The sequence below is a fragment of the Hesperophylax consimilis genome, chromosome 15 (genome assembly GCF_061612785.1).
Source record: "Hesperophylax consimilis isolate HC1 chromosome 15, BYU_Hcon_1.0, whole genome shotgun sequence".
NCBI classification, from domain to species: domain Eukaryota; kingdom Metazoa; phylum Arthropoda; class Insecta; order Trichoptera; family Limnephilidae; genus Hesperophylax; species Hesperophylax consimilis.
In genome coordinates, this window is record NC_142850.1 from 6,951,013 (window position 1) to 6,975,959 (window position 24,947).

The following is a 24,947-nucleotide window of genomic DNA, read 5'->3' on the forward strand; positions in this document are numbered from 1 at the left end:
AGATGCCTCACTGCAATTCAAAATTTTGGCGCTCCTCGTCAGCACCAGTTGACGCCTAGGTAGGTTATCACTGTAATCAGTAACATCATTTTGATGGATTGTTTTTTACTGTAGCGCCGTTTTTATGAAAAATAATCGCAAGGAAAATGTGTTAGGCCAGGGGTTCCCAACCTTTTTGTACTCTAGAGCAGTGTTCCGCAAAGTGTGCTCCGCGGCACACTGGTGTACCGTGGCCATTTGTAAGTGTGCCGCGAGTCCCGCGTCACTTCTCACAAAGTGCTCTGTAAATCGGTTTTTACTTTTCTGTGCGGCGCGGCGGCCGGAGGTGGCGTGGATGGGACTCGATCGCTGCGAAGTGGCCGTGTGCTACACCGCTACGCTACATTATCACGTGTGCTACACTACATAAGTGGGGTGCTATTGCTACATTATCACGTGATTGCGCACGAGCTATCGGGGTGCATGCGCGTGACAACATAACATTACGAATTACGACGGCGACGTTGCGCCCGCTTGTGTAGTAGTCATTCGTTAATGCTAGTGTTCGGTTGTGTCGTCGCGAACTTAATTGACTTTTTTAATTGCAAAAAAATATCCCATATTACGTGTATATAATGGATAAATTCGTTAAACGTACCGCAAGTTTGTCAAGTGAAACTAATGATTCCCAAGAAGAAGCAGAGTCAACAAAGAAAAAACCTAAGCTTTTCGATTGGAAATACGATGAGAGCTATGTGCTTTATGGCTGTATTTATTGCGGTGACAAATCGTGCCCAAGCCCAAAATGTCTTGTTTGTGGAGAAACTTTGGCTAATAATTCGATGGTGCCCAGTAAACTTTCACGACATTTAACAAAGTTATTAAAAAACTCTTCAATTATAACCCGGACACTCCCACAAAAAAACTGTATCAGGAAATGAAACTTTTGAAAATAAGAAAATTGTACGAATACAACATATGCCTCCTAATCTACAAAATCCAAAATGGACTTATACACACAAACACAACATTTAAACAAACGTCACAAGTACACGAACATTATACTAGGCAACATAACAAATTGTGCACACATGCTGTAAGGACTGAAAGTGGCAAAAGAGGCATTGGCCACGAGGGTGTACAAATATACAATCTCCTTCCAGATAAACTTAAAACAGAGAGTATAAATGTATTTAAAAAAAAAAAATTTAATCTTAAGTTATTAGAACAATATTAGAATACTATTTATTTAATGTTATATATTTAAGTTAAGAAAGTGAAATGTAAATTTCTTTTAATTTAATAAATAAAAAAAAAAAAAAAAAAACAACTTAACACCCATCGGTGGCTCACAAAGATAAAACCTTCTTTCAACGTATGAAAGACCAGTCTAAGAAACAGGTAACTCTCATGAGTTCGTCTTTCAATACATCAAGCAAAGCGCAAAAAGCAAGCTACGTGATCGCTAATATGCTGGTTAAATCGAAGAAACCTCATTCTCTCGCTGAAACTTTAATTTTACCTGTCTGCAAAGAAATTGTCAAAATTATGATTAGCCAAGAAGCCGCCAAGGAAATCGAAAAAATACCTGCGTCAGCAGATACGATCTCACGTCGCATTAATGAAATATCCACCGACATTCAATCAACGTTAATTGAAAAATTAAGGCTAAGTGGAGTTTTCGCGCTACAAGTCGACGAGTCTACTGATATCAGTGGTCACGCGCATCTCATCACAAATGTTAGGTACACGGATCGATATGAAATAAAAGAGGAGTTTTTATTTTGTCTGCCACTACCTGGTTATACCACAAGAGAAGAAATATTCAGAGTAACAAACCAGTACTTCAGTGAACATAATTTGGAATGGCGCAACTGCTTTAGCATTTGCACAGACGGAGCAGTAGCTATGACAGGAAAAATTAGGGGATTTATAACCAGGGCTTATGAAAAAAATCATAATATTAAAAATTTACATTGCTTTTTACACAGAGAGGCACTGATGACGAAGTCTCTGCCTGATGAATTGTTGTCTGTCTTACAAGAAGTCGTCAAAACTGTCAATTACATCAAGTCGCGACCGCTGAACTCTCGTCTGTTTAATGCATTGTGTCAGGAAATGGGAGCAGATCATCAGTCACTTCTGTTTCATACAGAAGTACGATGGCTTTCTCGCGGAAAAGTGCTTTCTCGGATTTACGAGCTGAAAAATGAGACCCAGACATTTCTAGAAACCCAGGGTTCAGACTTTGCTTCTCTATTTAAAAAAGAAGAATGGGTAGCAAAATTTGCATATCTGGCGGACATATTCACTCAATTAAATGAGCTGAACAAAAAAATGCAAGGAAGAAATTGTAACATTTTAACGTCTTCGGACAAGATTGAAAGCTTTCGCGCTAAGTTGGTGCTATGGATCAGCCACGCTACCAATGGTAGTAACGAAATGTTTCCAAACGTCATGGCTGCCGATTCAGAAAAAAAAGTGCAGGCTTTGATAGTGAAACACTTGGAGCTGTTAGCAGAAAAAATGAACTCATATTTTCCTAAGTGTGACCTGCAACCTATGGACTGGGTAAGAAATCCATTTTCGGAAAGCATTTCCCTTGGACATTTACCAATAAACGAGCAGGAAGAATTCATGAAGCTTAAAACTGATCGGACACTAAAATTAAAATTTTCTGAAACAGAGTTAGCACATTTTTGATTCCACGTAAAAAATGAGTATCCACTGCTGTCAAAGCGAGCTATTGCAATTCTATTACCATTTGCCACGACCTATTTATGCAAATTGGGGTTTTCAACTCTCACAACGATAAAGTCAAAAAAAAGAGAACTACTGAGGACGATCGACGAAGAGATGCGAGCAGCGTTATCAACGATTGTTCCAAATTTTGATCGTCTGTGTTCAGTTAAACAGGCTCACATTTCGCATTAAACATCTTTTCATGTTATATTGATTTTAATAATAAATATTAATAAAATATTGTTTTTGGTAAATTTTGGTTCGGAGTGGCCCCGCTTATTACGAATAATTTTTAGAAAAGAACTTTAGATATGCCGTAATTACTATAAAAGGAAACTTTTTGGCTTGGTGGCGGCGGAAAAAGATGCATTTTCAATTATCAATTGCGTAAAATTAAAATTCACTTCTCGAACCGATTCGGTGACAGTTCGCCGTCATTCTGATACTGTTATGTGATAAATATCAATCATAATTACACAAACCCGGCTAGACAAACCCTGCTTTGCCAAACAAACCATTCAAAACCTGGGATGTTTTTTTAAATTATGATGACATGCAGCTTTCGTAGTTTAACCTCAAAGTTCGCCGTTATTCGTAATAAGCCTAGCCAATCCTATCCAAAATTTACCTTGTTTTTTTTCTTTGGTGTACCGTTAAAATTTCTTGATTAGTTAGGTGTACCGTGAACATAAAAAGTTTGCGGAACACTGCTCTAGAGCACATTCTAAAATATCGGTAGGGTGGCGGGCACCACCTAATTTTAATCGACAAACTTGGGGCAGCAATCGCAATCAAAATGACAACAACGCGTTTCCAGGTGGGGAATGCTATTTGCACATCACTCCTTGTACACGCCGAAACCCCGAAGTGAGCCGATGATCGCCGAACCGATCGGGACGGTCACGTGCTCGTACATGACTACCTGTCAGTTTGGCTATCGGGGCCATGCTTATTGCTTTCACTGACAGACAGAGCTGGCAGAGTCATGTGCCATGTGTTTTGGCGCCTTCGGCGTTCATCGGCTCAGTTCGTTCGTTCACTTCGGGTTTTCTGCGTGTACAAGGAGTGATGTGCAAATACAACTCTCCATTCCAGGCTAGCGTGAAGAGTGCAGTTTGGCTCGTCGCTAAACAGGTTGCGACAAGTACTGTCAGCAAAGAAACCATTCATACATACAATATCGCAAACATACGAACGTATTCAGTAAACCTAGGCACTAAAAAAAATTAAAACTCTAACAAATAAATAAAAATAATTAACATTTTTAAATACATATTTATGAAAATATTATTTCACTGTCGAATAGTGGCGGGCACATACGAATCGGGCACGGGGTTGGGAACCCCTGTGTTATGAATTATCAGCGCCACAGTAAAACTTGAAAATAATTTAAAATTTTTATTGTATTGTGTTATTAAAGGTACATTCACAAAGAGAAAATCCACAGTTGGTTTTATTTTGGCTATACTACACATATACAACAATAACATTCAATGACAGCTGTCGTGTTTTTATTTCACTCTTGAAATATCTCAAAATAAAATAAAAAATTCTAGCTAAAATCTAAATATCTATATTTTAATAGCTTTAATAGTGAAGTGAAGTTATACTAATTAATATTTCGTGCCAAAATGACTACACGAGCAACTGCAAAAACACTAAATACTACGGACACCCAACTCCTCCAACTTCTTGACAAAAAGTTTGAAGAATTTAAGGTACAATTTCTGGAAATCATCAGAAACGAGTATAAAGAAGAAATCGAGGAATTAAAAAATAAAAAATTAACTCTAGAAAAAAAAATTGATCCAAAAAAAAACAACAACCATGAAAAACTCTGGAACAAAACGCCGTAATACAAAGTGAATTTAAAGAATTACAAAAACAATTGGATGCTAACGAACAACACGCACGCATTAATAACATAGAGATCATTGGGATACCAGAAAAAAAACAAGAGAACCTGACGGAGATTATCAAAAGGATCTATTCAGAATTAAATATAGTAAGCGACGACATTGAATACCCCACCCGAGTCACCCCCAAGGAGAAGATTGAAGGAAGACCGCGGAATATTATAGTAAAACTAAAGGGCAGGAAACAGAAAGATGAAATCATAGCAGCAATCCGGACAAGAAGGGGCCTAACAGCAGAGGATATTAACTTTAATGGAAAACAACGGATCTATATAAATGAACATTTAACTCATAAAAACAAAGTACTCTACAAAAAGGTCAGAGAGTTTACCAAAATTAATAAATTCAAATTCTGTTGGATCAAAAATTGTAAAATTTACGTAAGACTTAATGAAAACACAAATCACCATTGCATAAATAATTATAATGATCTAGAAAAACTAAAAACATACAATATTTCCATCAACTAACTTTCCAGCAACTTTATATTAACTGCACTATATACTTAATACAATGGAATCTTTAGAATTATACTATCAAAACTTAAGAGGTCTCAGAACCAAGACACATATTTTTCTTCAAAATGTATTATTAAACAACTATGACATTATATGTCTCAGTGAAACATGGCTTAACAATTCAATCTTTAATGAGGAACTTTTCGATCCACGGTACCATATTTACAGACGAGATAGAGATTATCATAACCTCAATCAAAATGGTTATGGTTATGATATGATTTATATGCACAGTATTGTTTGTATTCTTATGGTTGCCAATGTATCGATAATCTTTTATTTTATATAAATTTTAGTTTTTTTTTCCCCTTTATTTTTATTTTTGTTGTATTATTTTGTTCTATTATTTTATACAATTCTTTTATTTTATATAATTATAACTTCACATTTCTCATAAATTTAATTATTTCTTCTAATGCTGTCTTACGTAAAATCACAAGGAGGAAATCCGTAATTGGTTTTATTTTGGCTATTTTACTTATGTACAATCTGTAAAAATGTAAACTGTTGATTTTCCCAAAAATGAATAAATGAATGAATAAATAAATGAATAAACATGTACAAACTGATAAAATTTAAACTGTCGATTTCTCAAAAATAAATATTCTGCATATTTTTTAATAGATTTAATTATGACATTACTTGCGTTAACGGGGTCATTTACAGACCTGCAGAGTTCAGATTATGAATGTGAACATTAACCTTTAACTTTCATCAAAATAAATAAAGGAACAGCAGTTACCTGCAGCGGACCCCACAGAAAATGATCAGTAGGTACTTACTCTTTAATTTGTGATCATATTTGCAGGCGGACGCTTGGTCTAGCACGAATACCTAAAAAATTTCTACATTGACACGATAGTGTTTTTTTTTTTAAATTTTAATGTTGATAAGTCGACACTGGCTACCAAACCAATTACATATTTTTGACAAAATCGCTAATCGCATCTGTATGTTTGTGCGTTTATTCTTCTAAACTATGCAAAAGTTTTTGATAGGGTTTTCACTACAATTTAGAGAATTTCTTTTGGAAGGTTTATACATATAATACGAGAGCATTATGTTTACAAAAAGCAGTAAAGGCGTAAAATATACGTTTTTGGGCGCTGGCTAAACCTTAAGAGATACATTAAAATAAATCAACACGAAATTGTATAACTCAAAAAGGTATACAGAAAAGTCTGCCATGGTATATGTCTATATTGTCTATCTCCTGTGGATAACTACTAGAAACGCTGGGTACAGCTAGTTCAACATAAACTATTGTTTATCGAGCCCGTTCACTCCCAAGAAACATGAAACCCTCCCATAGATATAATAATAATAATATTTGGCTAATTTATATAGCGCCGTTTTCGTGAGAAATCACCTCAAGGGCGCTGGAATATTATGTATTGATTGTTTGGTGTTTGGTTGTTGAGTTCTGGAAAAATTGTATATCTTTAGTTTCGGGCTAGACCGATTTTTTTTCGGATTTTATCTATTATATATTCTCAATACATTGCATTGATAACATGTATTGATGGATAGTACAAATTTTACGCATTTTCACTTTAGGACCCTTACAAAAATTTTGTAAGCCTACCCACCCGGAAGAAGTACATAAAAAGGGTGTTTTCACTAGCAACAACATGCATAACCTGGCATTCTATGACTATAATTTAAAAGGAAATGTTTTCAAGACGATTGTATTCAGTTTCATTATTGAAGGCATCCCTCTACTACAATGTGAACCTACTTGATCATGCTGCGTGGCAGCCTTCATGGCAGCGGTGTGTGTAAAATGATATCAATTTGTTACAGTAAATATGCATATAAATAATATTCTATTATTGCGTTTTAGCGAGAAACTAGTAAAAGGAGTTGGATTTTGGTTTGAACAATTTGAACAGAATTTACTCGAGCGCAGGTAGTATGATTTTTTCTACCAACGAGTCTAATATTGTAAAGGATGGAATTAAAATAAGGAGATGAAATGCACATGAAGATAAATTTAGAATTATTACTAGGCGATCTTGACTGAATTAGGTTATTACCCTTTAAATTACTTTGTTAATGTTTTTTTATAGATTATTAAAAGTCATGCCTCATTTGAACAATTACAAGTTAGCTTGCATGTGTTCAATCTCAATTTTTAAGTCTTTATGCGATATAACCAATGCCGTGTCAGTAAGTATAATATTTTTTATAAATGAGAAAAGTTTTTAATGAAATTGACACTAAATTATGTACAACGTTGGGCTTAGTACAGACCCTTGTGGAACTCCTGCATTAATATCTTTTGTTTTGCTAAAAGTATTAATTATTTTTGTACATTATATATCTAAGATAATCTGTAAATAATTCATATACATTTGTTCTTATTCTGATTTTTAGTCAGTGATAAATACTGTTATTATACTTAATATTTTTTGTTACTCATTGCTTTGAAAAGGTTCAGTTAATACTATACACGAGAGAAATATGGCTTGTTTAATTTTTCGAAATATTGAAATATTTATTGAAATTGGCCTTTTAGACTAATAATATTATGGATTTATGAGTATGGGAATAATTGGATACTTCCATTGTGGTAATCAACCTTTTTCTTGATAAGTATTTGTGTAACTTTCGTGTAATGTTTAGGCTTTTAGAAATCGGGAGACTTTCTAACCTGTATCCTGTCTTATGTTTCAACAAACACAAAGTAGCATAGTCTTGCCTCTAGTATGTAGCGGCGAAGATAAACCTTCATGAACTTTCTGGAATCTTACAGATTCACTCACGCAGTCTTTGGGCCCATTCTGAAATAATTTGAAGCGTTCGTGGCCTTCCCAAAACAAAGCATATTTTCGTCATCTACTTTCACTCATCCCCCCAAACTCTCTTACTTTCGATGTGACACCATGAGCTATCTAGCACCATTACCACCGGTGGGTGGCAGTGGCGGGTTGTGATTAAAATTATTGGGGTAGGGAAACACGGGATTTTTTTAATAATATATAGTAGATTATTTAAAAATACATTAGTATCCATTGAATGTATGCATATAATTGTATAAATATGCCAATGAGCAGGGCCGGCCTTACCCCGGCATACACACAGTCTAGTTTCTGCTGCCGTGCAGCTCGCACGGACAGAAATTTCGATAAACTCAGTAACCACAAACCACAGTGATACCCAGTTTAACATATTGTTGTTGCAAAAATAAAGCAGGCTGGCTGCGTTTAGTCACCAGACAGCCCGCAAAAAAAATAACTCATTATGGACCGAAGTGTCCAATCATTAATTGACTCAATTAAAATTGAAATAGGAAAATGCTCATCTGTCAAAGAGGCAAAACAAAGGAGTAACATAGAACAAGATATACACCAGCTAGAGGAAATATGGTGCAAGGAAAAACTTCAACTACAAGAAAAAATAATTGAGCTACAAAATAAACTTATATTAAATGAAGAAAAACATTCAGAAAAAATTGAAAATTATTTAAAGGAAAAAAAGGAATCAACTAATACTACGTACAACAAGTCAACCCTCTCAATACCTATACCAGAGGCCAAATACTCATTAATAATTGCAAGTGAAAATACTAATACAACATCTGATGATATTCGAGACATGATAGTTAAAAAAATTAAAACATCGCATTTGGGGATTGCAGTAAATGGAGTACAAAAAGCATCAAATAAGAAACTAATCATCTCTTGCCCCAAAAAGGATCACGCAAAAAAACTAACAGAAGAAATAAATATAGTCTTCAAAAATACTATGATCGCGAAAGAATTAGAAAAAAAAAATCCTAAACTATTCATCAGAAACCTACCTATCGACCTATCAGAAGAAGAAATAATAGAATCATTAATAACCCAAAATGATGGAATTAAAATCATCATGGATGAAAATCCGAAAAACTCAGTAAAATTAGTAAAAATGCTTAAACCAAAAGGACAAAACAATCTTACAAACTATATAGTCGAAACAAGTGGAAAACTTAGGAAATATCTCATATCTAAAGAGAAAATTAATATTGGATACCACAGAGTGCGGGTGGAGGATGCTAATCCAATAATGCAATGCTTCCATTGCCTGAGATTTGGACATTCAGCTGTCAACTGCTTTAATAAGGACAAGAATGCTTCGTGCCTGCACTGCGCCATGGACCATCCTTGGAAAGACTGTCCCAATAAAAACAAAGAAGAGAAATGCAAAAATTGTGATTTCCAAAACAACACTTTCAAGTCAACAAACGATACAAATCATAAAGCAAATAGCAAAAATTGTATGTATTTAAAAAAAATGATGACTATTGCCCAAGGGCGTATAAATTATGAATAGGTATGTACCTACTTTAACATTCTTAATAACTAACTTTAAAATTCTTAACAAGATTAAAAACTCAATACCAAATTTTATATTTTTGTTTCAAATACGCTTTTTTTCTGACTTTTCACACTTTTCTGACTTTTCGCACAATTTAGCTATTAATATTAAAACTTTCGAACAATTGAGAAACATTTTAATGTTATTAATCTACCATCGAAGAGATAACGATTTATCAGTAATATCCAAAAAATATTTAATTAACTATTTCTGTAAAATTTTAAGACAAAAACACAACATTAAAATATTAGCCTACTCTCAAAGTGTTAATGTTTGTAAAATATTATTTATACAAAACAAAATTAATATACTACATAGTATGTATCATCTTCATAATATCATCACTAGTAATATAATGCTAAGTTGTTCAATATTGTCACCAAAACTATTTCAAGTCAACCTTGATATTATCCGTGAACATATGCTGCTAATTTATAGTTTGTCATCAAAATCAAATTCATTTTTGACAATTAGTTATAACAATATTATTTCCTTATTTCTTTTAAAATGAATAATTTCTTCACTGAGGAATTAGATAAAACGCTTAATATTTCAGAATATATTTGTCATACTTTAAAAGATTGTAATAAAATCGTGGATAAAATAACAAATTCATTCTCTGTACTCCATTTAAATATCAGATCAATGAAACAAAATTTCAATGAATTTTTACTCTCAATTAATTTACTAAATCATAAACCGGACGTTATAGTTTTAACGGAAGCATTCACCAACGTATACAATAAATTTTGCATACCAGAATATACCTACTTCGCAACATCTTGTGCTATTAATAGAAATAGTGGTATTGTTGTATTTGTTAAATCTTGCTATTCAAACATCGCAGTGGAAGAAGTACCTATGCAGCGAGTTAATTGCTTAGATATTAATCTAAATGTAAATAAAATGTGTTTTAATATTATTGCAATTTACCGAACACACGGATCAAACGAGTACACATTTATGGATGAATTGAGAAGCATTATCTTATCAAAAAAAAATAAACAGAACATAACAATAATCGGCGATTTCAACATAGATGTTTCAAACGAAAATAGTAACAGAATAAAAACTGAATTTATCAATTATATGACGGAAATGAATTTCATATTGTGTATAAATAAATATACTAGAGAAATTACGGGTCAACGTCCATCTTGTATCGACCACATATGGAGTAACACTAAAGATACCGACAAATTACACACGATAATATTAAAAAATAATATTACTGATCATCACACTTGCATCTATATACAAAAACTTAATATTAATAATTATATTGATTCAAAATGCAATACTTTTACAAAAAATTCACTAAACCATCATAAATTAAGCCTAAAAATAAAAACAGAAACATGGCGTTCCGTATTAGAATCAACATGTGCTGAAACATGCGCAAATATTTTTGATAATATACTATGCAATTATATTACAGCATCAACAGATATTAAAACCATAAAAATTAAATCAAAATTCAAAAAAATAAAACCATGGATTTCACATGGCTTAATCGTGTCTATTAGAAAAAAAGAAGAGTTATATCGCTTGACAAAGAAATTTCCCTTAGATAAAAAAATATACACAGATTATAAAAAATTTAGGAACAAATTAACCTGTTTACTAAAAACAACTAAAGAAAACTTTTACAAAAATGAAATTGATGTGGCTAAACAAAATGTAAAACATATATGGAAAACAATAAATGAAATAAATAGTAGAAAAAACAAAAAAACTCAAATTAAAAAAATTAATATCGGACAAAATTCTATTAATGCCCTAATGGAACCGACAAAATGTGCTAATGCCTTCAATAAATATTTCGCTAACGTCGGACAAAATTTAGCTACACGGATTGATGAAAATTATAAAATAGATAATTTCGAAAAGGACTGTCACAAACAAAATAATCTGTCAGTTTTCAAACCGGTAACAACAGATGACATAAAAAATATTATAAGTGAATTAAAAGGTGCATCTGCACCAGGGTTTGATGGAGTCACAGTAGAAATGTTGAAAAATTATAATGAATTATTAATTCCAATTACACACATTATAAATATTAGTTTAAATAGTGGAATATTCCCCTCCGTTTATAAAAAATCTATTGTAACACCCGTTTTTAAATCTGGCAGCCCTGAAGAAATATCAAACTATAGACCCATATCTGTTGTCTCAAACATTGCAAAAATTTTCGAAAAGATCGTAAAAAAGCAACTTTTATACTATATTGAAAATAATAAAATAATTAGTCCTAGCCAATTTGGATTTAGAGAGAAACTAGGCACTCATGATGCCATTGCAGAACTAACTTCAACTATATACCGTGCATTAGATAAAAAAAATAAATGCCTTGGCATTTTCATTGATTTACGTAAGGCTTTTGATAGTATCTCCCATACAAAACTAATTAATAAATTAAATGATATCGGTATTATTGGTAAGGTAAGGTATTGGCTGCAAAGCTATCTAACTCAAAGAAACCAAAAAGTAAAACTTAATAACTCACTTAGCATAGATGAAACTTTAGAATTTGGAATTCCCCAAGGGACTGTTATTGGACCAATTTTATTTATAATTTACGTTAACCATATGTTTAAATTATCACTTAATGGTAAACTTATATCCTTTGCTGACGACACTGCAATAATTATCGAAAAAAAGACATGGAACGAAATTACCAATGCAGCGAATCAGGATATGAAGGTTATAAAAAATTGGTTCGATGGCAATTTATTATCACTTAACACAGAAAAAACATATTGTATTCCTTTCACTCTACAAGAAGATGTGCCAAATAACCTAATTAACATAACAATTCATTCTAAAAACTGTGTAAATGACGGTACATGTAATACGGACTGCGCGAAACTAAATCATAAATCCAATATAAAATATCTTGGTATCTTAATAGATAAAAATGTTAAATGGAAAGACCATATTAATCTCACTGTTGAAAGAATAAGAAAACTTATCTATATTTTCTATAATATACGAAATATTTTAAACAAGAAAACTATCAAATTTGTCTATTATGCATTAATTCAGTCCTTATTGCAGTACGGGATTATTGGGTGGGGAGGGGCTTTTAAGGCTTCTTTACAGCCCATAATTACAATTCAAAGAATAATTATAAAAATCATCCTTAGAAAACCATATGACTCCCCTACTTTAGAGATATTTCAGGAATTTAATGTACCATCTATAACAGAATTGTATAAGAGAATCGCCTTATATCAAATTTATAAAGAATATTTTATTTATAAAATTCACCCCTCAGATAGCATAAGCAATAGATTCAAAACAAATGGCTTAATAGCCATTCCTATGCTTAGAACGACCACGGCTCAGCACCACTATTCGTATTTAGGTGTGAGATGGTACAATATATTATTGTCCAAAAATAAAATTAGTGTAACCGAAACTGTGAATTATGAACAATTCAAAAAGTTAATTAAGTCCCTAAAATTGGATAATGATATATTGTACCCCTAATTTTCTTACACTTACTCAATCTGTAAAAAATATATATTAATTTGATTGTCTTTAAAAAAAACTACTTTTCTAAATTTTTCTTGATATATTGTACCCTTAATTTCCTCACGCTTACTTAATCTGTAAAAAGATGAATTATTTTAATTATCTTTAAAAAAACAATTTTCTAATTTGTGTACCTATGTTAATATTATATTTCAAAAGTTTTTGATTATTGTTTAAAAAATCATTAGAACTAAATGTAAAGACTCCTCCCATAAACACGAGCTCCTGGAGCTCAACTTATGGAGAAATAGAATAATAATGAACAAATTATTTATAAGTCTGCATATTGTTATCATTTATAATGTTAAATAATAAAAAAAAAAAAAAAAAATATGGAGCAGACAGTTCCGGGCGCCGAATTGCCAAGGCGCCAAGTCGGCGCTCGGGCCAGGCGCCGCCCGTTTGGCTTAGGACCGGCCCTGTCAATGAGTGTGTTTAATTGTGTTGTGTGCCTTGATAATGTTGACTGTGTTACATCTATAACGGTAATATTGACATGGTAAGGAATGATCAACCCTTCAGGCTAATCTGATCGTTTTTGGGAACAACTCATGATCTCGCAGAAATCGCTGTCTTCCTTAAAGTTGTGGAGAGAAATATGATCCAAACGTTGTTAGAAATAGAAAACTCCACGCTCCATATTCAAATCTAGAAATTAAGCGATTTGTAAATTATAAGATTTAGTGATTTTTATATTAATAATTTTTATATGAAACGACAAAGAAGTGAGATGACCAATATACCTATGTCTAATAATATAAGTATGTTTTTATGTATTTTTCGCTATCAATAATTAGAGTTATAAAAAACGTAAAGTGAGCCTATTTTTTTTTGTTTTGTGCATTTAAATTTAAATATTTGAAAAAATATATATATATATTTTTTTTTATAATAAAATGTAAATTTTAAATTTCTAAAACATTTTTAGTTTTTTAATATGTTCAGAAATATTCCAATTATTTAGATTTTATCGCAAAGCGAATATGGCTGAGGCCTGATGATTCAATTTTAAAAAGGTTTAGAGCTATGTGAGAGGATCTAAATTACCTCCGTGGTCGAAGTGTAAAGCTCTCGACTAGCAATCCGGATGTCGCGGGTTCAAAACTAGGCATGCGAAAAGTAGTTTTGGTTGAATTCATTTGTGATACATAATTAATTTTTTTTTTTTTTTGTAATTTAATTTTTTTTTTTATTGTTTATACCCGCTAAACTGCCAAAGCAGTTTGTCACCAGAAAACAATATAATAATAGTAGACATATTTAGTGTGAAATATTGATAGTGAAAGATACTCTTAGTATCGCGCTGGTAGAAGACCTCCATTCGGAATAGAAACGATGCTCGAAATAGCTTTTGCCGTGTTTGGTGACCAGATCCAAATAGAAAGTTACTTCCAATTTTCATATTCCCCATCTCCTTCTCCTCCCCACTACCTTCAGCTTCACAAAATAGTACTTATGAAACAATGGGGTACATTTGGGGATGCCGTAGTTTCACTGGTTCCAGACGGTTAGAAGCAGTTGGAAATCTTGTGCGGTACAACTATAACTAGGGAGCGAAAGGTTTTGGTAAGTTAACAATACTTTAGTCAATGTCAACTGTCAAAAATGTGTAATTGGCGAGGTAGCGAGTGTCAATAATCACAATTAATATTGATAAATACCATTATCGTAACAATGTCATCAAACTTAAGGCGTTCATTCTATACCTCTAGGTCTAGAACATCTTTAGTATGCTTGGTAGCTGTTCTGAACTGTACACATTATGTTTTATTTGTTTATAATTCTCCCTTTCAAGGGAATGGATAGACCCTGACCCTGCAATCAGTCAGGCTTTGAAAATCTGGAGCTATCACCTCATAACCCATTTAGCTCCTCCCGCAACTTTTTGGCATGCATGAGGAATGTTAGCACTAGTTTGATGCCCCCTTTTAATAAACCAAGTAATACAATATTTTCAAAATTCAAAAAAATATTTATTGCACAAAAATACACAGTACAAAGGGTATAGCTTATAGGTTACATCATATTTCTTCCAGCTAACCCAACAAATACAAATTAAATTACATAACCCAACAATTACATGTTAAATTAAATTACATTTCCTTCTCTAAAGAAGGACGAAAGACCTAAGAACTTGTTTTAGGGGGTAAGCGTTTGATTTGTTCGCTACCAGGATAATTATAACGCATATTCATGATGGGACAGCCCTGTGATAGTGAGTTAAACTGCCCTAGATATCTCATTATTTTCGTTTATGGATAAAAAAACGAATAAACCTGCAACACTGAACTAGAAAAAATGGTTATTAGAAAAAGATTTTTATGTTGATATTATTTATAAATACCTACATTAGAATTCATAGATTATATTTATTCATTTACGCCCGTCGGGTTTTTACATAGTTTCACTTGAAACAGTGCATTCAAATTAACATAATTATAATAAAATAAATAAAAATATTTTTAAAACATCGTGATGTAGAATTTAAAAAATAAGATAGGAACAGGAGTTTCTCCCCTCATCTTCAATTCAGATTTCTTCATAAAACCTCTCGGCGAACTGGTTTTAGGGGTTGAGAGTTCGATTTAAGGCTAATTATACCGCATATTCATGATGGGACAGCCCTTGATAGTGAGTTAAGCTGCCCTAGCTATTTCATTATTATTTTTAAAATGTACACCTAAATTTATTTATATTTTTTGTTTCCTTTTAGTTCCGGCAATAACGAGGAGAAATTGTTTCATACTGCTTTCGTTTTTTGATGTAATTTATATTTGTTATTTAGTGTAAATATATATATATATATATATATATATATATATATATATAGGTCCCACAACATTTATTGCGTCCGTGCGTAAATCCGTCTTTGGGCGTCCAGCCCTTCTAGTTCTTTTTTTTAGATTGTTTTTGTGAATATTGCACTATGTTTTACTCACGATAATCGCTAATATCATATTTTTTTAATATTCATAATAATGCAGGTTTTGATGTTTATTACACTTTCATACATTTCTAGCGTCACGTACATACTCACGTCCTGGTGTATATTTTTTGTATATTGAAGGTTCCTTTTAATATAGGTTTCACGTCCGTTCACTCTAATTTAATTGTTACGTCTGCCGTATATTGCTGACTATTCTAATAAAGGTTTCACGTCCATACTGAATAATATATTCTTGCGTCCGAGTGTATATTATTTGTTTGTTACATGGCGTTTTGAAGGTCGATTTAATTTTTACGTCTTCCGTATATAAGGCCCTTAAGACTCTTGGATTTGTTTTGAGAGTTTCAAAAGGTAAATTTAGGCCGTTGTTATGCCCCTTATATTATTAAACCCCTTAGGATTACATGACTTATTCTGATATGGGAGATATATTTCACCTTAAAAATAATCAATATAAATATTGTTTATTTTAATTCTTTTATATATCGAGACAAATAGACATCTATAATTTTTGCAATCTTTTCTTTATTTTGAATATCTACTTATGTGAGACTTCTTATCATTTTTACCAATGTATCTTATTTTATTATACGCTTTTGTTGTAAAATTTTATTTTTTTTCATTCTATTTTGTTTTCTCTATTGTTTTAATTTTGAAGAATTTATAATAACTGCGATACTCAACTATTAAACTAGAATGTAAACGTCTATTAGGTGTAATAAATAAATTAACAAATAAATAAAAAACAACACAAAATATTTCTTACTTTTCTAGTGATGTTTTCACGTTCATAGTGAATTAATTAATTAATTACAGCATCTGTGATTGAGAGATAAGACTCTCGACTCGCAATCCGAAGCCCGTAATCTGACGGTCAAACCCGGCGTGCGCAAATAAATTTTTATTTGTTTGTGTTATTTCACAATTAATACATTGAACATAATATAAAGTGTGTTTGCAGCACGTTACAGAGTGAAATATACTCTCAGTATCGCCCTGGTGTGTGACCACCATTCCGAATGGAAACGTTATTTCCAAGCTTTTGCCGTGTTTGGTGACCAGATATAAATAGCCAGGTACTTTTCTACATTTCTCTTCCTCATCTTCTTCCCCTCCCCAATACCTTCACCCTAGTACTCAGATTGGGGATGCCACAGTCTCGCTGTTCCAGACGGGAGCGGTTGAGACTCTTGTGCGGTATATAAAAAATATATGTATATATATTTATGTTTTATTTTTTTGACATCCAGAAACACACCAGACCTGACAACAAACTGTCTATTGATAGTGAGAAGTTTGAATGATATCTTGTTGCACCTTGTATACAAACGTACCTACTGGGCGCAGGCGTGCGACAATTTTTTTTACAACGATATCCTTAGTAAAAATGTATCATTTCATAACGCGCCAGTTCGCTCCATTGCAGAGGGCGGTCGGACATTTTTAGGTCGGGATATCAATTTACCGTCCACTGTAAACCATCTTACAAAAATGTCCACCCGCGCAAGGCGCTTTTTAGTTCTGAGTGCTAAGTGGCAACGTTGTAAATGAACTGAATGTTGCTAAATCTGGCGTTTTGCTTCACCAAGGACTCAAACAATACATAAAAATGTACAATTTCGCCAACGGCCATGGGGACGCAATACTATCGACGAAATGCGTGGACGCAGCACGGCCGTCGTTATGTATACAAAATAATATCTACTCGTGATTGGTCACGAGGATACAATACCATCGACGCAGAACTTCTGTCGTTACGTATTCAATATAATAATATCTGTTTTTATATTTAACTTAATTAGTTCAACCTCAAATTGCAATATTTTAATTAATGAGTTAAACTTATTAATACCATTAAGTTCAAAATAAAAATATTTTTTTTATTTTTATTTCTTAACATCTTTAGTGTTACAATATTTACAATATAATATTAAATAATATTTAAATCAATTTTCTGATAAGTAAGATGCTTGTGCTCAGGAGAGGACAACAATATATTTTTACATATTTATATTGCAAATATTATTACAAAAACTATTAATAGCCTTACAAGAAAATACAATTAAAGTAATAAAAACAGGTAAGTTATAAATAATACCAAGGAATGATAAGCAGAAACATAATATGTGGAGTTTATTAAGCAGAATTGATTTGAAAGTACCTACACGGCACACACGCTCATGTAATCTAGTAAAATAAAAATGCTTGTCTTAGAAGAATATGTTCAACATATGTATAATAACATTCTCTCTGATTCTATCTTCAATGTAACCAAAATAAATATAAAAACTATATTAAAAATGTATTAAACGTGTACCAAACTGCATAAAATGTTATTATATTATGTAATGACATATATTATGTAGTATTACGTTATAATAATCTTCTGTTTTAATAATCTCCTGTTATAATAATCTCCAGTTAAAATAATCTCATGTTATAATAATCTCCCTCTTGAATAACGTTATATTTTTTACAAAATGAAACAATACTATGTTTTAAACCACTTTATATTTATTTTATACAATATTTGGGTTCAATCCAAACCGGTCGACGAAATATAAATAAAAATAAAGTGGTTTAAAACAAAGTGTTTGTTTCATTTTGTTTTATGTCAAGCCACTAAGTGTTTGCTTTCTTCGATAAATTTAATATTTTTTAGTTCTTGTAAGTATAGTTTTTAAATTTTTACATACATAATAGAATAGAATATTGCGGAAATCTGCAATTGGTTTCTCAGTTAGGTAAATTACACGTGTATAAATGAACCACATTGTAAACTGTTGATTTCCCTGAAATAAAATAAATAATTTAAAACAATAAGAAAATTTATTAGGTGGTATTAGAGAATTTTAAATTGTTTTTTTTTGTAACTGTCATAATTTTCCTCAGATATATCCAGGAGTAATTTATTGAATAATTTTATACCGTTAAATAAATAATGATGTTTTGCTGTTGTAGTTCGAACTAGTGGTACGGTTAGTCCTCCAATATAAATAATTATTTAGCTTAAAATTAATTATGGAATATTATTTTTATCAAATAAATCTTTATGTAATTGAAGTTCTTAATGTACGAGTATTTTTGTCATAAATTTTTGTAAGAAGGGGAACCGGGAAACCTTGGAAAACATTTATTGTTCGATAGTTATATGGCTTTTTTAAATATGATTTTTATTAATATATTTTGAATTGTCACAAGTGGACGTAGGTATGATTTATACGCACCCCCCCCCCCCCCGCAAACCACGATTTCATATTGTAGTAGTGTAGAATGTGCAAGTGCAAAATAAATACCTTTAAGTATTTTTAATGATACAGTATTTCTAAGTCTAAAAAACATAAAGATAAGTTTTCTCATTCTGTCTACTGTGGAGTTTATTTGACTTTTCCATTTGATGTTATTATCGATAATTATTCCAAGATGTTCACAGCCTAAGCACCCTGATCAAGTTTCTGAAGGAATCGCTTGGGTACCTACTGGACTATAAGGGTATAATAGAGCTATGTATTCGATACATGCGATTATATTAATTGGCTAATTATTTAGATTCATTAATTGACAAACAGTTTGCGTTACATATTGGTGTTTCGTTAACATTGATATCAGTAAATTTTTCTTTAGCATATACTACAATTCCACTACTTTTATTTTTGTGATAATTTGTGAAATATTGTTTGTAGTTTGTAATACTTGGTATATTTTTATGTATTGCATGCGAGTGTGCCTCGGATAGTATTAAAAAATCTGGTTGTGGACATAATGTTAAATACATAGGTATACTAGAAGTTCGTCCATGTTTCAAATTATACTCCTTATGTTTAAGTGCAAGATTGTTAGTAGATTTATTATATTGTTCTAGATTTTATTGCATTCGCTGTATGTTTCACATACGTATTCTTCTATATTTTGATTTTTTGTTGATTTCATTTAAGTTAAAGTTTTCATTGCATTTATAAAGGTGTGATAAAATATATAGTTATAATTCTATAAATATATTAATAATAATCCTCACAATTTGTGTTACGATATTCTTGCTAGATTTCAATTCATATCTTGAGGTTTTTATTTTATTCTATAAGATTTATTTTATATTCAGATAATCAATTTCAATTCAATTCAATTTCAGTGCCGGCAACCCGGGCGTTTATTTATTATTAGTTATGTACATACATGATTTTTCTCCTTACCCTCCTCACTAGACAAAGTCTGTTCTGAGCCTGGTAACTAACAATATCTAATTACATAAAAACAAATAAGTGGTAAAGAGAAAAAAAAAAGAAATATATATATTATAGTAAAAATAATAATAATAAAATAAGAGGAAAATCAGAATTTAAAAACAGAGTACAAAAAAGAAAATATATAATTTAAGATATTAAGAATATTACTTATCTCTCTTCTTTCTTTGACATTCAACCAGTTTAAAAATCTTTTGAATACCCAATTCAAATTATTAGATGCGACGTAGGTCTTTGTTTGGGCTACAAACTTATTGAATATATGTGGTGCCAAGTAAGATTCATGTTTTTTTGCAAAATTCGATTTGATATAATATGGTACTTGTAGATGATTGTGTGTGTTTGCTCTTGTGTTTTGCGAGTGAGTTATGAAGTGTGGTGATATTTTTATGCAGTTTTTGTAGATGATCTTCTTTATGAATAGTTTATTTATGTCTAATAGGTTATTGTTGATCATTAGCTGTTCTGTCGGATGTAGATAAGGCTTTCTAAACATAATTCTGATTATTGTTTTATGATTAATTTTAAGTGATTTGAGATGAGTCTCTGCTGCTGCTCCCCATACTGAAATACCATACATAAGAATACTTTGACAGAGTGCAAAATATATATTTTTTAGCTGAGGTAGTGACATAATGTTTCGAATTGTTTTGAAGATGTAAGAGGGTTTCCGTATTTTTTTTGTAATTAGGTTGATTTGGAGATCCCATTTTAAGTTATTGTCAACAGTTAAACCGAGATATTTAATATTTTGCGCATAATCAATTTTGTCACAAACACAGCGTGAGTTAGTTAATGAGGTAACTGTGCAGGGGTGAAGATGAAGTTGTGGGCGACTATCTGGCTGACCAGCTAATGTTTTACTGAAAGTTAAGTATTTAGTTTAAGAAATATTTAGTGTCAGTAGATTATTTATTAGCCATCTATTTACTTCAGTCATCCCTGTTTCCGTGTGTTTGAAGACGTTTTCCCATGATTGGGCTTTGAATAAAATCACAGTGTATAATATTCGGGAACTTATAAATTGTTTGTTTAATTGACAACAATATTTAATTTAAAATAAAACAATAACTTTGTAAACACCACTTTTATTTTTTATACTTTGTGCCGACCGGGTTTCGCTCCCAAAAAAACGCTTTTCTTTAAAAAAAAACAACAACGGACGCAATACTACCAACGTAATGCGTAAACGCATCACGATCGTCGTTATGCATTAAAAACTACGCAGGATGCTTCTTAGTTCTTAGTGTCAAGCGGCATCGTTGTAAATTAACCCAACGTTGCCAAATCTGATGATTTACTCAACCAAATGCTCAAATAATTTATAAAAATGTACTCGTGAATGGCCATGGGGACGCAGTACTATCGAAGTAATGCGTGGACGCAGCAAAATCGTCGTTATGCATTAAAAACCACGCAAGACGATTCTTAGTTCTGAGTATCAAGCGGCATCGTTGTAAATTAACCAAATGTTGCCAAATCTGATGATTTACTCAACCAAACGCTCAAATAATATTTAACAATGTACTCCGAATGGCCACGAGGACGCAGTACTATCGACGTAATGCGTAGACGCAGCAAGACCGTCGTTGTGTATTCATAATAATATTTCAACGTGATCGGCTAGGGGGACGCAATACTATCAAAGTAATGCGTGGATGCAGCATGACCGTCGTTGTATATTCAAAATAATATCTACTCGTGATCGTTCACTGGGACGCAATACTATCGACGTGATGCATGGAAGCATCATGATTGTCATTATGAGTTAAAAATAGTATATTCTCATGAGCGGCTACGGGGACGCAGTACTATCGACGTAATGCGTGGACGCAGCACGACCGTCGTTATGTATATAAAATAATATCTACTCGTAATCGGTCTTGAGGACGCAATACTAACGATGTAATGCGTAGACGCAGCATGATCGTCGTTATTTATCGAAAATTATATTACTTCGTGGACGCGGCAAGATCGTAGAAATGAATAAAAACATACACTGCTCGATATATACATCGTGTAGCGAACCTGTCGGCAAAATGTCAAACGTTCAATATTCGTTTCTAGACATTCTGAGACATTTTTTGCTTCCACAAAATTTTTTGCCATACGATTCTACATGGGGTAAGCATCGTTCTGGCCAATTTTGAGGTCAAAACATTGTAGCGTCCGTATATCGGACGCTGTAAGTCGGTGGACGCTGCAATGCTATGGAGTTTTTAGGGGTCGGACGCAACAAATGTAGCGGGATATATATATATATATATATATATATATATATATATATATATATATATATATATATATATATATATATATATATATATATATATATTGTAACAAACACCACCTGCAAACACCACGACCACTTTCAAAATATATGTGTCCTTAAATAAAAAAAAGTGTATGTACTGTAATTTTGCGGGGGGTCTACTGTAAAAAACTGCCACTAATTTCTTGATCTCGATGTAAGTTCATTGTATAATCATAATTTTACATGTGCCAATTATTTTCATCTCTGCTTAACTAAAAACTTGAATGCATATATTATTTGTTATAAAACTGATAAGCGATTTAACAACAATTCCTTATAACGTTTATTATAAAAAGCCAGCCGTGTTCAACGTCATGTCAGTTTATTAATTTTGTTTTACAGTATCTTGATTCTCGAAGTCACTTTTATGACATGAAGTATTATATATTTTTATTCTTCTTAGTGGCTGCCATCGCGGCAGCTAAGGTACGAAATTACAATTTAATTGTGTCGACAATCTAGTTCTATTCAACAAGAGTTTTCGATTTAGATATCGACTGTAAATTGGTAAAACACTTCAAGCTACATTTTTGGGAAATGCAACTTTTCATCTAGTTTTCATAAAGAATAGACTTTAAAGTACAATTTGGTAAATCATTTTGGCATTTTTATTATAAAAACTACCCATACATGTGCAATTTCTTTATGGTGTTTCGATAAAACCCTCACTTTTCTTAAAATTATGAATACAATTGCAATATTTTACATGAACATTTTGAAAAACAAATAACCACTGTATGAAATTCAAGATTTTTATTTACATAGTTTTAAGAATCCGCAAATACTCGTTTATATCGTCTCCCGTAAAGTTTTCATTTTGTGGCTGAATCGTTTTTACCAAAACAAAGTTGATAGTTTATTTTAACGTAATATGGTTGTATAGCTGGTTGGTAAGTCTAATTTTATTTTTACAATACGTAATAATTTATTCTTTATCAAGTTCAAAATACCACGTTGATGGTGTTTGCAAGAAAGTTTTCTTCTTTTAAGTTTTTCTGCCAAATCTTACTAGAGAATTTTTTAAAAGTCTTAGAATGTTTCACATTCACTTCAACGTAAGCTCAAAATTCAGTAAAGGAATAAATAAATTGTAAGCCCATCTGTTTTGACTTTCACAGGATGTGCTCGAAGCAACAAAAGAGGCCTTTAAGAAAATATCAAAAGAATGCAGAACTGAGAGCAAGGTTGCCGACGACGAATTGAAGAAGTTAGAAATGGGAGACTGGTCTTCAGAAGATGTGGCTGTGAAAGACTACTTCAGGTGTTTGATGAAAAGGACTTTATTTGATAGTAACGGCAAGTTTAGAAAAGAGCTGATCACAACCAGGAACACAGATAAGGTCTCGGACACCTTGCGCAAATGCGAGGAGCAGGTCGGAGAGGTTGCCCTGGACACCTCCTGGGATTTTGCCAAGTGCTATATGCCCGATATACCCGAACACCTCATCATCGAACCCTGACTATTTTAAATATAATTTCGCAACGTCTTTACTATCAAAATTCTAATGGTCAGAAAACTTTTCAATACTGACATAATCTTAATGTTAACAGTCATTAAAAATAAATGAAACACACATAATTTGAAATTTCTCATTGCTAAAAGGAATACATGGTTGGTATTTGAGATAATGAGCTTGTCAATGTTTCAGACAGCCTTGCGATGCTCATCATCAGGGCATTGGAGGGGTCCTACCACATCCCCAACAACTGTGTGAGGAAACTGTTTGTTTAACCTCCTTAGCAGCACAAGTTAGGCCTCTATTTTTTCTCATCATCAGGGCAAATGAATATTCGATCACATCTTCTCCGATGATGGACGCCGCAAGGATGTCCCAAACGTCGGCTCAAGAAGATGTGTAAGAAGACGTGTAAGAAGCCAGCATGGCTTATTGCGCACTCCGAAAATCAATCAATATGATACATAATATTCCCTTAGTGTACCATAATAACCCAAAGACATGAAATTCTATTGGCATCAGGATGCATACATATTTATAAAGGTACGATTTGTTGCATTTTTGAGCCGATATTATTTTCTTCATTTAGACGGGGTGTAAACCAATATTCCGAGCCATGAATGTCTCTTGTTTATACTTAGGCATTTCACTTATTATTATTTTTTTACCATCGAAATTTGATATCAAAGGGGTTGTACTAATTTTTAAGAGAAAACTTACTGATATGAAATACTGTTAATTTATTAAAAATCTGGTCAAATCATTCGTTTTCCTGTTAAAAATGGAACTGCAGGCCTATAACGATAGAGTTGAAAGCTTTCCTAACAAAGTATCAGTCAAAAGCAAATATTCTGCGAGGACGGTGGAACACGTGTGCATATAAATACTGATATTGATACTGTCATAATTATATTGCAGCATTCCGTCATGATAT

The 24,947-nt window shown here is 32.3% G+C and overlaps 1 protein-coding gene across 1 annotated transcript; it reads left to right on the top strand.

Annotated features, from left to right (window-relative positions):
- Positions 1–22,928: 22,928 nt before the first annotated feature.
- Positions 22,929–24,016, top strand: LOC149417245 (uncharacterized). Its single transcript, XM_089640565.1, has 2 exons — positions 22,929–22,982; positions 23,675–24,016. The coding sequence occupies exons 1-2, from the start codon at positions 22,929–22,931 to the stop codon at positions 24,014–24,016; spliced, it is 396 nt and encodes a 131-aa protein (XP_089496691.1).
- The last annotated feature ends 931 nt before the right edge of the window (positions 24,017–24,947 follow it).

Excerpts from the sequence above, each read along its gene's own strand:
- LOC149417245 (XM_089640565.1), top strand. The coding sequence starts at position 22,929 with ATGAAGTATTATATATTTTTATTCTTCTTAGTGGCTGCCATCGCGGCA. Across the intron at positions 22,983-23,674 it reads CTGCCATCGCGGCAGCTAAG|GATGTGCTCGAAGCAACAAA; the intron begins GTACGAAATTAC and ends TGACTTTCACAG.